Below are 15,823 nucleotides of genomic sequence, written 5' to 3' on the forward strand. Positions count from 1 at the left end.
TGTGCCATAACTAAGACCCAACACAACCATGAATAAATAAATAAATATTTGTTCAACATGTTGTATTTTAGAATTTTCACTTAGAGTAAAAATTTAACATAATAAAATATAATGAAGTAATACAAAATTATGTTAATATAAATATGTTTATATATATTTTAATGTTTTGATTTTAAATATAAAATGTTTTCTTGTATATTTAATAGCACATAGTAATGAAATAAAATATAAAACAAGGAAAACTTCAGTCATTTTAATCCTTGAATGATACACATATTTAGGGTTCTTTGTAGTTACATACCCTACTCAGGGTCATGATTATACAAAGGACAGTCAGAGATGAATGAGCATTTCTTTGCCTTTGAATTGTAAGAAAAGAGAGTTTGTAAAGTCTTCCCTGGGCTTGAATTAGTTTGTAACAGAATTCTTTTTTTTTTAAACCAACTTCTAACTGGGATCACCTTCGTCTGAAATTTTAATTTATTTTGGCAATGTGTGAGTTTTTACATTGACTTTATATAACATTTCACCTTTTTTTTGCAGATAGTAAGATAGTTTTCACCAAAGTATAATAAAACAAAGTTGGCCTTTTAAATTTCTAAAACGCTTATCGTAGTACAGTCAATAATTATTAAAATCTCTTCAGTGTAAATTGATTTGAAAGAGCTAATCAAATAGTGTCAGTTGATGGTGCATTGTTGTGATGGTAAATCATACTGCCTAGTGTGAAGGAAGAAGATCTGCAGCATAATTCTTGGAGATGATCAGTAGCAGGTCAGTTGGAAACTAGGAGATGAAAAGAACTCTCTATTTTGGACATGAGTTACTCCAAAGGAGATAGAATAAAATGTACCTAGTTGGGGAGAAAAGGAAACACGTAACGGTGACCAGTGCTTTAGTGTAATGCCTGAGATGTCTGAGGAAGTCACTCCTGTTAATGTCAAGAGTGACTGTGGTAATTGGCTGTGCTATTGTAGGACATAATGCATTTTCTGAAATACCAGACCAATTTTTGGAAGCACCTAGCAGCTCAGTTCTTTTTTAAAAAAATTAACCTTACATTTTTTTTTTTTTTTTTACATAAATCTCAGGTAAAATATTCTAGCTGCTTTAATTATTTTTTGTCAGATCACTTATTATTAAGTTTGTCTTGCACATGTATTAGTAGTATTAGTCTGCTGGCAAATAAAAAACCATGAGTTTAGTTCTGAATTTTCCTGTAAGGAACTCTTAGTTCCTGATAAAGTATATGGGATGGTCTCAAAACCCCATTGTTGAGGGAAATAGCTACCACATGTGAAAAACAATTTTCTGTGCTGTGTAATTATAGAGACTGAAAAAAATGAAAAGCTTAGATGAGATGAGTTGATTGTCCTAAGTATTAATTACATACCTAATGGTATCTCCATTGTACTTTTTGGCCTTTTGCATTAAAAGGTTACTAAGTATCTTGTACATACTATAAATTTTACTGTTTCAAAGGATGGATGAAATAAGGGCCTTTGAGGGTAATTAAGAGTAAATTATTTTAGTTCAGTGTGAAATTTTAACAGTTTGTCAGATACCAAGGTTACTGAATTAATCTTAAAATGTGACCTCTCTATTTTGCTCTTGGAACCTTTAGTTAATGATGTCATAGAAATACCTGTGATATAATTTATACTCATAGTTCTGCCTTTAAAGGTGTGGAAATTGGATTATGTCTTTTCAGGGTCATATAGGAATTTTGGATACTTGCCTTTAATCCTCAAATCGTCATTAATTTCTCCTTTTGCAGTCCATTCTTTTAGACTCTTTTAGGTCTAACCAGCTATCGCAGGACGCAAAAAACTAACATCTGTAAAAACAGGGTTACTCAAGGTAGAGGAGTCATCATTTTTCATCTCAAATATTTCTTCTTTACTTTGTGCCCCCTTTTCTCTGATAGATCTGTTAAGTCATTCTTAGTTAAATCATTCTTAGGATCTCAGCTTTTACTAACTTTTTACTGGAAAGAAAAAAATTCATACTTAAGGTCTAAGAGTTGAGACCATTTCATGAATATGTGAAAGGATGTGTTGTTATGCGCTGAGGGGCAGGGCTAGCTAACCTCTCTTGGCACCTCCAGGAAACTACCCAGCTCTGCTGGGGGAGCTGCACACAGAAAAGGAAACAGTTACTACTCCACGGTGAGTAACCCTGTTTTCTCCTTATTTCACCTTCTGACTGTTTTCATTGATTTTTAAAAATTTGTGTGTCAGACATGGAAGTAGTTCTTAGGCTCCGAGTTCATTTTAAACCTAGCGGTATGTAAGGTTCTCTTTACTTGGCAAACCGTTTCACATGGTAGAGCAAGAGCCAGCCTTTCATTTGTGTTTATAGCTATTGCCGGTGCCCAGGATTGAACAGGATAACAGAACACAGAAATAGGTCAGTTGTCTGTTGTGAAACACTTGTTACCTTGAGGGGAAAAAAAAGATCTGTTAGGGGCTTGGCTTTTATACCTTTTATGTTTGTTTTCATTTGGGAGGGGAGGGATTTGGGGAAGGGTAAGCTGTTCTTCCACTTACAGACAGGAAGAATTATTGTTTGCAGTTGTTCTGTGACAGTTCAGCTAGCTTCCATTTGCGTATTTGATTTGTATTGTATATTTTGTTTTTATGTTATTGGTCATTTCTTCCTTTTTCATCATCCTTTCTTTCCCACCAGTGATTATTTTGATAGTTCTACTCTAATCAGATCTAAAGATTGTCATCCTGTGGTACAAATAACATCGTTGTAGAAAACTTTGTTTTTTAAGTGGTGCAAATGTTAAACACATTTTGTTACAAATTAGGTGGCTTGGTGGTACTGTGTAGTTGCTGTGAACCTGATTTAACTTGATTATTATTGTATAGTTAATATTATTTATAATACGCTGTGTTGAGTTTGTCAGAATTTTATTTTTATATTACTGTTTGTAAAAATGAACCAATGAATGAGTAGAATGAATTTCACTTGAGGTGGAGGAGTCATGGTATTTGATTTAAATTATATGTATTGTTACTACAGTATTTAGTCAGAATGCAGATCTATAATTGTTGATGGCACTTTAAATCTACTTGGCAAAGATTATGTACATAACTAAAAGTTACAAGAGCAGTTTTAAGTATGGGAGAGTACAGCCCAGCACACATAGACTTAAAATGTAGTAGCCACAAAGAGATACGAGTCTTATGAGTAATGGAGAGAGATTTCTTTTAGAAAATTCTTCTTTTAAAGAAAGATCAGAAGAAATATTTAATATAAATATTTGTACTGAGAAACATTCAGTGTCAAAGTTGTCAGTACAGTTTAATTAATTTGTTAAATAAGAGATCAATTAAAGCTGAATCTTAGATAAATAAGCATAAAAGAAACTTGAGATGGATAAAAACAGATAAAGCTGAAATATATGTCTAAACAGATGCCTTCTATGCACTTGAGATATGTAAGATGTGTTTTAATTCAGGTTTTAAAAGTAAAAGCTGAAGCCATTTTAATTTAAATAAACTACTTAAATATTTTAAAATCCCATACAGGTTGATATGTTTTTAAATAATTGTTTAATAAGTGATAGTATTTTTTCAATTTTCTGATAGGGAAACAGTTCAGAGTGACACATGGATTTTTACAATTAGCATTGGGACCCTTAGATGAGACTTGTTTTTAAATGTGGTTACAGTATAATTCGGAGAAGGCAATGGCAACCCACTCCAGTACTCTTGCCTTGAAAATCCTATGGACAGAGGAGCCTGGTAGGTTGTAGTCCAGGGGGTTGCGAAGAGTCGGACACGACTGAGCTACTTCACTTTCACTATGCACGTTCATGCATTGGAGAAGAAAATAGCAACCCACTCCAGTGTTCTTGACTGGAGAATCCCAGGGACGGGGGAGCCTGGTGGGCTGCCGTCTATGGGGTCGCACAGAGTCGGACACGACTGAAGCGACTTAGCAGCAGCAGTCTAATTGGCAGTAGTAGAATCAGAAAGGCATATTAAAAAAATATTTCAGATTCCTAACTGATAGCCTTTTGTTTGGTTGTGTGTTTGATACAGTACAAAAATTTTCAGGATAGTTTATTATAGAGATTGCTTTTTAAAAACTCATTTGTTAAGAGTAGTTTTGTGACAATAATTAGAATGCATGCTTGGTTCAATATTATGTGGTACTAGGCATGGGGTGGGCAAGGTACAGTTGTATTACGTTTATTAGCAGCAAGGAGGAGACCTGTGTTCTCCTGTGATAGCTTGTGACAAGTACTTCCCTTGCTCTGTGGGGTTGGGGATTAACAGTTTTATGCCTAATGCTTGTTATTCTTTGAGCACAGCCTTTTCTCTTTCTTGGTGAAATCTAATTTCAGTAAAGATATTGAACTCCCCTTGAAGTTCACTGTGAAAGAATCTGATCTTATTTTTTACTGACTAGACTCTATGCATATATATTTTTCAATCATACACATTTTTACAGAATGTTCAAGTTTGCACGCTGTTGCCAAAAGCTGAAACTTTATGGAGTGAAAACAAGATTTTAAGAAGAATTTGAATTTGAACTTGAAATTCTCTGAAAAGCAAATTAACATTTTATATTAAGAAATATTACCATTCTTTGTTTATATTCTGTAGATTTAGTTTTGAAACTTGAGACAGTACTATTGCCGTCCTAGGCACTACATCATAGCAAGGAACATAGTTAAATAATTGGGTTTTAGTAATCTTAATGTTATTTACCCATTTAGATAAATCCCAGAATCCATAGCAACCAATTATTAGGATAGAGATAACTTAGCTCAACTTAAAAAAAAAAAAAATACAGTATCGGTGGGGGGTGTTGATTTAAAAATAGTGTTTTTCTTCTTTACAAGTAGTAGTTCATGAATTACAAGCAATAATTATAAAACCTCTATTTATTACTAATTAGGCCTATATAGGATATGCTTATCTCATATTTCCTTGGCAATTTGCTCCTTTCTTCCTTTTCCTAGAAAGTATTAAAATCTTTGTTTATAAAAAGTTATTGAATTGAATCATATTTTGAAATAAAATGTTTTTCATTAAAGAAAATTTATATTTCAGATATAAAAATTCATATTCCCCAGTAGAATCTGTCCTTAGGTACCTAAAATGTGACTTTGAATGTAGTATTTTTACATCTGAACATCTTCAGAAGTAGTGATATTTTATTGCAGATGTTAGGAGAGATCACTTTAGCTGGTTGTAAGAGGAAGAGTAATGATTATCTAAAGAAGCTTGTCTGCTGTATATTTTACAGTAAAATTTGATGGTGATTTTTTTGGTGTTTATTTTAACCATTATTATAACATTGAAAGTTTACTTTTTCTTGTATAAATGTTTATCATCAGTCTTAAGCTTTTACACTTGTATATTGAATATCAGTGTTATGTTCATTTGGGCAGTGAATCCCCCCAAAAGTCATTATATTTAATTAACATTTTTTTGAAGATGAATAATACTGTACTTACTGAAACAGATAGACCATTAGTCTTCAGAAGGCTAGAGTAAAGAATTGAAGTGTTGAAGATGAGAGATCTGTGTTAAAGATGATCATCTAAACATTCTAGCAATGACATTTTTCCCTTTAAACCTCCTTTTTGGTATTGTTAATAAATACAGGCATTCTTGTCTTTATACAGGGTACCAAGTATGGTGTCTTTGGAAGAGACAAAGTTATATACTGGACTTGAATATGGTATGTGAATCCTAATCTGAGTAAATCTGTGTGGATTATTTTTATCAGTTACTTTATAAGAGTTAAGATGGGATAATTCTGTAGTTACAACTTTTCTAGTCTCTCTGTAAAATGAATATTAATTACACAATATTATCTTTGCTTTTTCTGGAGAAAGTGGGAAATTATTATATAAAGAATAGCCATTAAAGGATAGATGCTTTCTATGTGCAAAGGGAGACTTCCATATATTGTAATGCTCACTTATGGTTAGAATTGTTATTTTATACTTGAGCTAAACCCTTATATATTCGATTTATGCAAAACATTTAGCATTAATTTAATGTTCTGAATCTAACATTAATAAATTTAACACTTCCTTATTGCTGGATTAACATTGGAGTTCATTGCATATATTAATTAATTAAATGTAATTTTTGTTTGTTTGATTTGGGTCACCACAGCTGATTAAAGAATCTTATGCATTTTTGGTCCGTAATTAGTGACTAGAGCCTCTGAAATATTGGCAGAGACAGTTTTGTCTCCCTCCTCCTTGCCTGCCTAATAATAAAGGTTTATAAGCAGGTTCTTGTAACTGTGCAGGTTTTAAAAGATATTCTGTATCATGCCAAGCTACTAACCAACTGTGATAAAGACAGACTCATTTAAAAAAAATTTTTTTTATTGGAGATATAGTTGTAATTAATTTACAGTGTTGTATTAATTGGAAGTGTACAGCAAAGTGAATCTGTTACACATATGTATCTACTTTTTTTAGATTCTTTTCCATGACCCATTTATTTTCTTCCTGGATACATTATCTCTTCTTGACATAACTGTTAGTATAAACTTGAAAGCTCTGGGCTGCATTCAGTGTGTGTAAAATGCCTTTTCTCATTTTTTAAAAATAGATCTATCCAGAGAGAACTACCGAGAAACAATTGCTAGGGTCATAAGGAAACTTCTTAGTAAGTACATACATGTATTTATTTTTTTTTACTAAGTATTTAGAAATTTTATAGCATATGTGCTTTTACTTAACCATTTAAAAATTATAAATGGTGAGAATATCAGGTGGTGGGTTTTTTTTTCCCCCGTTCTTTTTTAGTATATCAGGAGTCCTATGGTAATTTAAAATATTTTAACAAAAATTCTTTTCCTCCTATTATAGACCACATACTTAATAATTCAGAAGATGATACCAAGTCCTTATTTCTTATCATAAAGGTACAATTGTTATTTACACAGTTGCATGGTTATTAATATGACCAGATTTGATGTGACAACTCATTAAATATAAAATCTGAAATTGTTTGGCACAGATTATTGGTGACCTTTTGCAGTTCCAAGGATCTCACAAGCATGAATTTGACTCTCGTTGGAAAAGCTTTAACCTAGTAAAGAAATCAATGGAAAATCGGGTCAGTATTTTCACTTAAAACTCAGAATTTATTTTAAAGGTATATAATACTGATATAACCACCTAATTTAGCATTTGTTCAGCATACAGAGGAAGTTTCCCTGTAAGTAAAAATAGTAGATTTTCAAATACTATATCCTGGTATAATCAAAAGGATCCTGGAAATAAATATACTTTACTGAAACCTCTTCTGTCAATTTCCGTGCTAGTCTCCGAACTCTCAATGGCAATTTGGAGTATGATAACTTGGCAACGGCATTCTCACTATCATATAAGAACCTAAGGGGATGAAAAGTAGGAATTGTCCATAGGCATGAATTTAAAGCATTGTGTTTTATTTAATCTTAATTGGTTCTCCAGGAGAGATCAATATAAGATTTCCTGGAAGCACGGAAGAAAGAATAACTTAAATCAACCATTTGATGATCATAGCACAGTTCTTCATTGGGAGACTTTTTTTGGAAATTGAGACTGTAAAGGTTTACGAGTTTGTTGTTTAGGCATGGGGTACTTCTTATTTTAAACAAAGAGATTGACATGGGGAAAGGCAGGGAGATGTACCAACATGGCATGCCTTAGGGAACACTAGTTGTAGGTAAGAGTGGCAGGAGGTAAACTAGATCAGTTCTAGTTTTGTCCCAAGAATGTGCTCCAGTTTTACATTCAGCAGTGGGGAAGTCATTAAAAGTTCTTAAGTAGATCTGATGTGAATATTGAAAGGATCAATATTAAATTCAGTGGATTTTAAAAAGCTCTGCCACTGCTGTAAGAATAAGCAGTAGGCAAACAAGCCTGGAAGTCAAGAGGCTTTAGTAATAGTTCAGATGGGAAAGCATAGCCTGTGCTAGGGTGGAGTTAAGGGGACTTGAAAACGAAAGAATTGGCAGGGGCTTGATAACCAGTCAGTATCACAGTAATCCAAGCCTATGCCCCAACCAGTAACGCTGAAGAAGCTGAAGTTGAACGGTTCTGTGAAGACCTACAAGACCTTTTAGAACTAACACCCAAAAAAGATGTCCTTTTCATTATAGGGGACTGGAATGCAAAAGTAGGAAGTCAAGAAACACCTGGAGTAACAGGCAAATTTGGCCTTGGAATACGGAATGAAGCAGGGCAAAGACTAATAGAGTTTTGCCAAGAAAATGCACTGGTCATAGCAAACACCCCCTTCCAACAACACAAGAGAAGACTACACATGGACATCACCAGATGGTCAACACCAAAATCAGATTGATTATATTCTTTGCAGCCAAAGATGGAAAAGCTCTATATAGTCAACAAAAACAAGACCGGGAGCTGACTGTGGCTCAGATCATGAACTCCTTATTGCCAAATTCAGACTGAAATTGAAGAAAGTAGGGAAAACCACTAGACCATTCAGATATGACCTGAATCAAATCCCTTATGATTATACAGTGGAAGTGAGAAATAGATTTAAGGGCCTAGATCTGATAGATAGAGTGCCTGATGAACTATGGACGGAGGTTCATGACATTGTACAGGAGACAGGGATCAAGACCATCCCCATGGAAAAGAAATGCAAAAAAGCAAAATGGCTGTCTAGGGAGGCCTTACAAATAGCTGTGAAAAGAAGAGAAGCAAAAAGCAAAGGAGAAAAGGAAAGATATAAACATCTGAATGCAGAGTTCCAAAGAATAGCAAGGAGAGGTAAGAAAGCCTTCTTCAGCCATCAATGCAAAGAAATAGAGGAAAACAACAGAATGGGAAAGACTAGAGATCTCATCAAGGAAATTAGAGATACCAAGGGAACATTTCATGCAAAGATGGGCTCGATAAAGGACAGAAATGGTATGGACCTAACAGAAGCAGAAGATATTAAGAAGAGGTGGCAAGAATACACAGAAGAACTGTACAAAAAAGATCTTCACAACCAAGATAATCACAGTGTGATCACTGACCTAGAGCCAGACATCCTGGAATGTGAAGTCAAGTGGGCCTTAGAAAGCATCACTACGCTGGTGCACTGGGATGACTCAGAAGGATGGGATGGGGAGCGAGGTGGGAGGGGCATTCAGGATTGGGAACACGTGTACACCCGTGGTGGATTCATGTTGATGTATGGCAAAACCAATACAATATTGTAGAGTAATTAGCCTATAATTAAAATAAATAAATTTAAATTAAAAAAAGAAAAAGCATCACTACGAACAAAGATAGTGGAGGTGATGGAATTCCAGTTGAGCTATTTCAAATCCTGAAAGATGATGCTGTGAAAGTGCTGCACTCAATATGCCAGCAAATTTAGAAAACTAAGCAGTGGCCACAGGACTGGAAAAGGTCAGTTTTCATTCCAGTCCCAAGGAAAGGCAATGCCAAAGATGCTCAAACTACTGCACAATTGCACTCATCTCACACGCTAGTAAAGTAATGCTGAAAATTCTCCAAGCCAGGCTTCAGCAACACGTGAACCATGAAATTCCAGATATTCAAGCTGGTTTTAGAAAAGGCAGAGGAACCAGAGATCAAATTGCCAATATCCACTGGATCATGGAAAAAGGAAGAGAGTTCCAGAAAAACATCTATTTCTGCTTTATTGACTATGCCAAAGGCTTTGACTGTGTGGATCAGAATAAACTGTGGGAAATTGTGAAAGAGATGGAAATATCAGACCACCTGACCTGCCTCTTGAGAAACCTGTATGCAGGTCAGGAAGCAACAGTTAGAACAGGACATGGAACAACAGACTGGTTCCAAATAGGAAAAGGAATACGTCAAAGCTGTATATTGTCACCCGGCCTATTTAACTTATATGCAGAGTACATCATGAGAAACGCTGGGCTGGAAAAAGCACAAGCTGGAATCAAGATTGCTGGGAGAAATATCAATAACCTCAGATACGCAGATGACACCACCCTTATGGCAGAAAGTGAAGAGGAACTAAAAAGCCTCTTGATGAAAGTGAAAGAGGAGAGTGAAAAAGTTGGCTTAAAGCTCAAAATTCAGAAAATGAAGATCATGGTATCTGGTCCCATCACTTCATGGGAAATAGATGGGGAAACAGTGTCAGACTTTATTTTTCTGGGCTCCAAAATCACTGCAGATGGTGACTACAGCCATGAAATTAAAAGACGCTTACTCCTTGGAGGAAAAGTTATGACCAACCTAGATAGCATATTGAAAAGCAGAGACATGACTTTGCCAACAAAGGTCCATCTAGTCAAGGCTATGGTTTTTCCTGTGGTCATGTATGGATGTGAGAGTTGGACTGTGAAGAAAGCTGAGTGCCAAAGAATTGATGCTTTTGAACTGTGGTGTTGGAGAAGACTCTTGAGAGTCCCTCGGACTGCAAGGAGATCCAACCAGTCCATTCTGAAGGAGATCAGTCCTGGGATTTCATTGGAAGGAATGATGCTAAAGCTGAAAAGTCCAGTACTTTGGCCACCTCATGTGAAGAGTTGACTCATTGGAAAAGACTCTGATGCTGGGAGGGATTGAGGGCAGGAGGAGAAGGGGACGACAGAGGATGAGATGGCTGGATGGCATCACCGGCTCGATGGACATGAGTCTGAGTGAACTCTGGGAGTTGGTGATGGACAGGGAGGCCTGGCGTGCTGCAATTTATGGGGTCGCAAAGAGTTGGACACAACTGAGTGACTGAACTGAACTGAACTAATAACCAATGAGATAAAGAGGAATCTGGGTTCCAGACTTCTTCCTTTAGTGACTGGGTAGAAGATTGAGGGTAGGGGAAAATTTTAAAGATAATTTTTACAAAAGTAAAGGATGTTATATTCCGTAGTAAACATATACAATTACCCAGAAAGGCTATTTATAAATGTAATAGAGTCAACTTTTTTTAGGGGCTGGTGTTGTATTTATAGTATTAGTATTGTATTTGGGTGAATAAAGACCAGCTGCACTGCTCTCCCACACATGGATTTGTTAATAAATCATCAGAAAAAGTGAGTGTTGGATGAGCTATTTAAAGGGAATATTCCTATAATTAGCCATAAAATTAATAATATATTTTTAAATATGTCTCATATTATTTTAGTATAAGTGAAATACCTACAAAATACTGCCCACAAGCCCTTCCTGTACCTTCTTTGAGCTAATCTTTTGTTAAGGGATTCAGAGGACCCCATTGTTGAGGCATTCATGGAAGATGTTGAAGTGTTTGCTACTCTTTTTTTCAGCTCCATGGGAAAAAACAACATATCAGAGCACTATTGATTGACAGAGTAATGTTGCAGCATGAGGTAAATAGCTTTTTCAAATCAAGATACCTTTTGCGGGGAGGGGCATGCCTTGCATGCGGCTTGTGAGACCTCAGTTTACCAGCTAGGGATTCAACCTGAGCCACAGCAGTGAAAACCTGGAATGCTAACCACTAGGCCACCAAGGAACTCACCATGATGACTTTTTTTAAATGACAGTTTTTTCAGATACATATTTAATTATTGGTGTTATGTCATAATTAAATGAACTTTTACTAAAAACTCTGAGATTTGATTTACACTGGTCTCTTTTTTAGCTGCGAACACTAACTGTTGAGGGTTGCGAATACAAGAAGATACATCAAGAGATGATTAGAGATCTTCTTCGTTTATCTACAAGTTCATACAGTCAGGTAAGGCTAGTCCACACACTCTGGGCCTGTCCCCCTCTTACCCATTTTGTAACACTCCATCTAAAGTATCCCCATTTTAAGGAAGGGATAGTTAGGGAGTTTGGGAATGTCATGTGTACACTGCTGTGTTTAAAATGGATAACCAACAAGGACCTACTGTAAAAGACGTGGAACTCTGCTCAGTGTTAGGTGGCAGAACGGATGGGAGGGAAGTTTTGGAGGGGAATGGATACATGTACGTGTATGGCTGAGTGCCTTTGCTGTGTACCTAAAACTGTCACAACACTGTTAATCAGCTACACTCTAATATAGAATAAAAAGTTTTTTTAAAAAATTAAGTATCCCCATTTTAACAAGGGGATTTAAATAATTTATTAGCACCAAAAGTTTGTTTTAAATTACAAATATATTCAAATTAGTTTTGCTTCTCTTTTTAGAATAACATTTATTTTTGCTGTTTATAATTGCTTCTCAAATTTTTTTTTGAAAAATATAACTAAAGTAGATAATGCTAATGTAGCTAGTGTAATGTTGATACCACTTAAATCATATTATGAATACCAGCCTTTGAAGACCATATAATTCTTCCATGCCATTATGCCCGAGTTTAGGAAGCTGATACCATGTGAATTGTGGGGTGCATCCTTTTTAGGTAGCATAGGACCAAAAATTCATAAGAGATTTATAAATAGCCAGTGAGTCTGTAAATTAGGAAACCAGTCTAACCCAGAGATTTTGCCTGAAGTATTATTTTTAAAAGTTTGAAAAATGTACAGTGTATTGCTTTTTACTATAATGAGCTGTTGTTCATTACATTTAGTAATGTAATTTAGTTCATGGGTTATGAATTTATACTGAATCTTTTGTTTGGGTTCAAAATATGTGGCCTATACCTAAGGTTTGCATTAAAAAGTTTAAGTTGTTTTGTGTTTTGGAAAGTCTTTGATTTTCCTCATGTAGACACAAAAGACAGTCTGACTTTTCTCATTAAGAATAACTCAGAATAAAAAGTTTAATAGTCTGCTGATTATGTTACTGAACAAATGCATATCAGTTCCATTCAGTCTCTCTTTTACCAAAAATGATTGAATGAGTGTAACTTAAACTTTGGATGTAGTTGGTGGTACTTTGCTTTCCTTCTGATAAAAAGATGATTATTTACTCATTTTTGTTATGTGCTTTGGTATATTTTTCTGTTATTACAACAGCATGTAAATTACTACTGCTTTGTTTTAAACATTCATATGGAATTTTTTTTGTCGTTTTCCTGCCATTTAATAAGCGTCTGTTCATTACTCTTTCTTTAGGTCAGAAATAAGGCCCAGCAAACATTTTTTGCTGCCTTGGGAGCGTATAACTTCTGTTGCAGAGATATCATTCCCTTGGTTTTGGGGTTCTTACGACCTGATAGACAAGATGTCACTCAACAGCAGTTCAAGGTACAGTGTTTTTGTTTTTACTGCAAAATTTTTCAGCTGTGGAGAAAAGTTGAAAGAATTTCACAGTGATGGAATTGCTGACCCCCAAGGCAGGTATCTAATTCAAGACGGATATAGACAGTCTAATTCACTGGGTGATATGTTGTTGAGAGCAGTTTAAATGGACAAAATCAGACAGGTCAAGTAAGATTAAAATTGGAAACTGAAATCAGTAAAATCGAAGTTACAGTGACCTTATAAGAACCTTAAAGAGGATTAGAGTCCAAGGTGGTTAAGAAGCCAGATTGGAATGGTGAATGTTCAGGAAATAAAATGATTTGATCCTAATGTCTCTTTTTATTAAAATGCATGCATACTTAGTCACGTCTAACTCTTTGCGACCGTATAAAGTGTAATCCACTAGGCTCCTCTGTCCATGGTATTTCTCAGGCAAGAATATTTAGAGTGGGTTGCCATTTCCTCCTCAAGGGAATCTTCCCAACCCAGGGATTGAACCTGCATCTCCTGTGTATCCAGCATTGCAGGCAGTCTTTGCTCGCTGAGCCTTTGAGGACATCCTCACTAAAATAGGGTACCTTAAAAAGAGGAATCTACTGTCATCAGAATCATTTTGATTAATTGAACTCCTATTTGTTGTTGTTCAGTCACTCAGTTGTGTCTGACTGTGACGCCACGAACTGCAGCACGCAGGCTTCCCTGTCCTTCACCTTCTCCCAGAGCTTCTCATGCTCATGTCCTTTGAGTCAGTGATGCCACCCAACTATCTCATCCTCTGTCATCCCCTTCTTCTGTCTTCTATCTTTCCCAGCATCAGGATCTCTTCTAATGAATTGGCTCTATGCATCAGATGGCCAAATTATTGGAGCTTCAGCTTCAGCATCAGTCCTTCCAATGAATATTTAAGATTGATTTCCTTTAGAATTGACTGCTTTAATCTCCTTGCAGCCCAAGGAACTCAAGAGTCTATTCCAGCACCACAGTTCAAAAGCATCAATTCTTTGGCAGCCAACTCTCAGATCCATGCATCACTACTGGAAAATAATAGCTTTGACTATATGGACCTTATTAGTATTAATAAAAAGTATGCAGTATAATTAAGTAACCTAATTTTTATATAATTAGGGAGATCCTTGGCAACCAGATTTAACTACTATTTTTTTAAGTACTCCAGGCATTATACCCTAAAATGCAAAGAGTGGCAGATTTCACAGCCTTTATAAATGTAGTAGCAGAGAATTAGAATGGAAGCTAATAAAAGCAAATCTTTACATTTCTATACTAATAGCCGTTCTTTGAGCTAACCATCTGTTAAATGACTTAGAGAAAATATTACTGGATTGCACTTAAGTTAACATGTTAAATGTGTGAACCTGTTTTACTAACCAATACCAAGCATTTAAATAATCAGTGTTGAGTAGATGTGAAAACCACATGTAGGTTTGTTGGCTACAACTAAACCATGCCTTAGTTTTCAACTTCATTTTTCCCTGCAGGGTGCCTTGTATTGTCTCCTTGGAAATCACAGTGGTGTATGCTTGGCAAACCTTCATGATTGGGACTGTATTGTACAGACTTGGCCAGCAATTGTTTCTTCTGGGCTTAGCCAAGCAATGTCCCTGGAAAAGCCATCGATAGTGAGGCTGTTTGATGATCTTGCAGAAAAGATTCATCGGCAATATGAAACAATTGGCTTGGACTTCACAGTAAGCAAAATCATTTTTTAAATTCAAACTTTAGTGCAAACACTGCTTTGTTAAAATGCTCTGATTTTTCTTGTCTATTTTTCAGTAATCATTTTCTTGGCATTTGATTCTTTTTTTTTTTTTTTTAAGCATTTTATTTCTCTTTCCTTTTAATGCTTTAGTGATCATTACTGTAAATGGCAGGGAGAAGTAGAAAGTTGAAGCATGGCCAGGAGAGAACTGCGTGGTTTTCTACCAAGAGGCCACAAAGTAGATTACATTGTTGGTATTTGCCATTATTCCCTGTATATCTATGGCCTCATTTTTCTGAAAGTTGGTTCTGTTTTAGGAGGTCAGTTTCACTAGTCAAAGTCACAGAAGATTGACTACAGGGTTCATAATTTATAGTGAAGATTAAAATTGGATGATTTGACAAATGAAAAAGTAAGTATCGGGTTCAATAGAGCTAAGATGAAGATGCAGAGCAGATTATCATCTAAAAATTTTCAAATGCCTATTTACACACCCAACAGAATTGGGGATGGGTAAGAGATGTGAGTACAGTTGAATCCCCCTCTTTTCTGAAATTATTTTGTTTTACATCTGTCCTCAGTTTTAAAAACCTCTGCTCTAAATGTATACCTTTTTTGCAAAATATACTCTATTTGTAACTGTCAGATTATACTTTCTTTTTAAATTTTTTTTTAAACTTGAGATGTAACTCACATACAAAAACCTTTTTAACAAAACAGTTGTGTGCTTATAATCACAATAGTCTATTCTCAGGGTTGTACAACCATCAGTACTCTCATTCTGGAACATTATAATTACTCAAATAAAGAAACCTTATACCCAATAATAGTTGCTTCCCATTTCCCCATACCCCTGCTGCTGCTGCTGCTGCTAAGTCGCTTTAGTCGTGTCCAACTCTGTGCAACCCCATAGACGGCAGCCCGCCAGGCTCCCCCGTCCCTGGGATTCTCCAGGCAAGAACACTGGAGTGGGT

At 35.5% G+C, this 15,823-nt stretch overlaps 1 protein-coding gene across 1 annotated transcript in view; it reads left to right on the forward strand.

The window, feature by feature from the left end:
• PSME4 (proteasome activator subunit 4) overlaps positions 1–15,823 on the forward strand; it is a 100,306-nt gene that overhangs the window by 55,709 nt on the left and 28,774 nt on the right. The window contains exons 21-28 of the mRNA XM_014482025.2: positions 5,651–5,706; positions 6,597–6,653; positions 6,857–6,912; positions 7,008–7,106; positions 11,263–11,325; positions 11,601–11,696; positions 13,004–13,135; positions 14,629–14,838. Coding sequence (XP_014337511.2) covers positions 5,651–5,706; positions 6,597–6,653; positions 6,857–6,912; positions 7,008–7,106; positions 11,263–11,325; positions 11,601–11,696; positions 13,004–13,135; positions 14,629–14,838 — 769 coding nt within the window. The remainder of the gene's footprint in view (positions 1–5,650; positions 5,707–6,596; positions 6,654–6,856; positions 6,913–7,007; positions 7,107–11,262; positions 11,326–11,600; positions 11,697–13,003; positions 13,136–14,628; positions 14,839–15,823) is intronic.

The sequence above is a fragment of the Bos mutus genome, chromosome 11 (assembly GCF_027580195.1).
Source record: "Bos mutus isolate GX-2022 chromosome 11, NWIPB_WYAK_1.1, whole genome shotgun sequence".
Taxonomy (NCBI): domain Eukaryota; kingdom Metazoa; phylum Chordata; class Mammalia; order Artiodactyla; family Bovidae; genus Bos; species Bos mutus.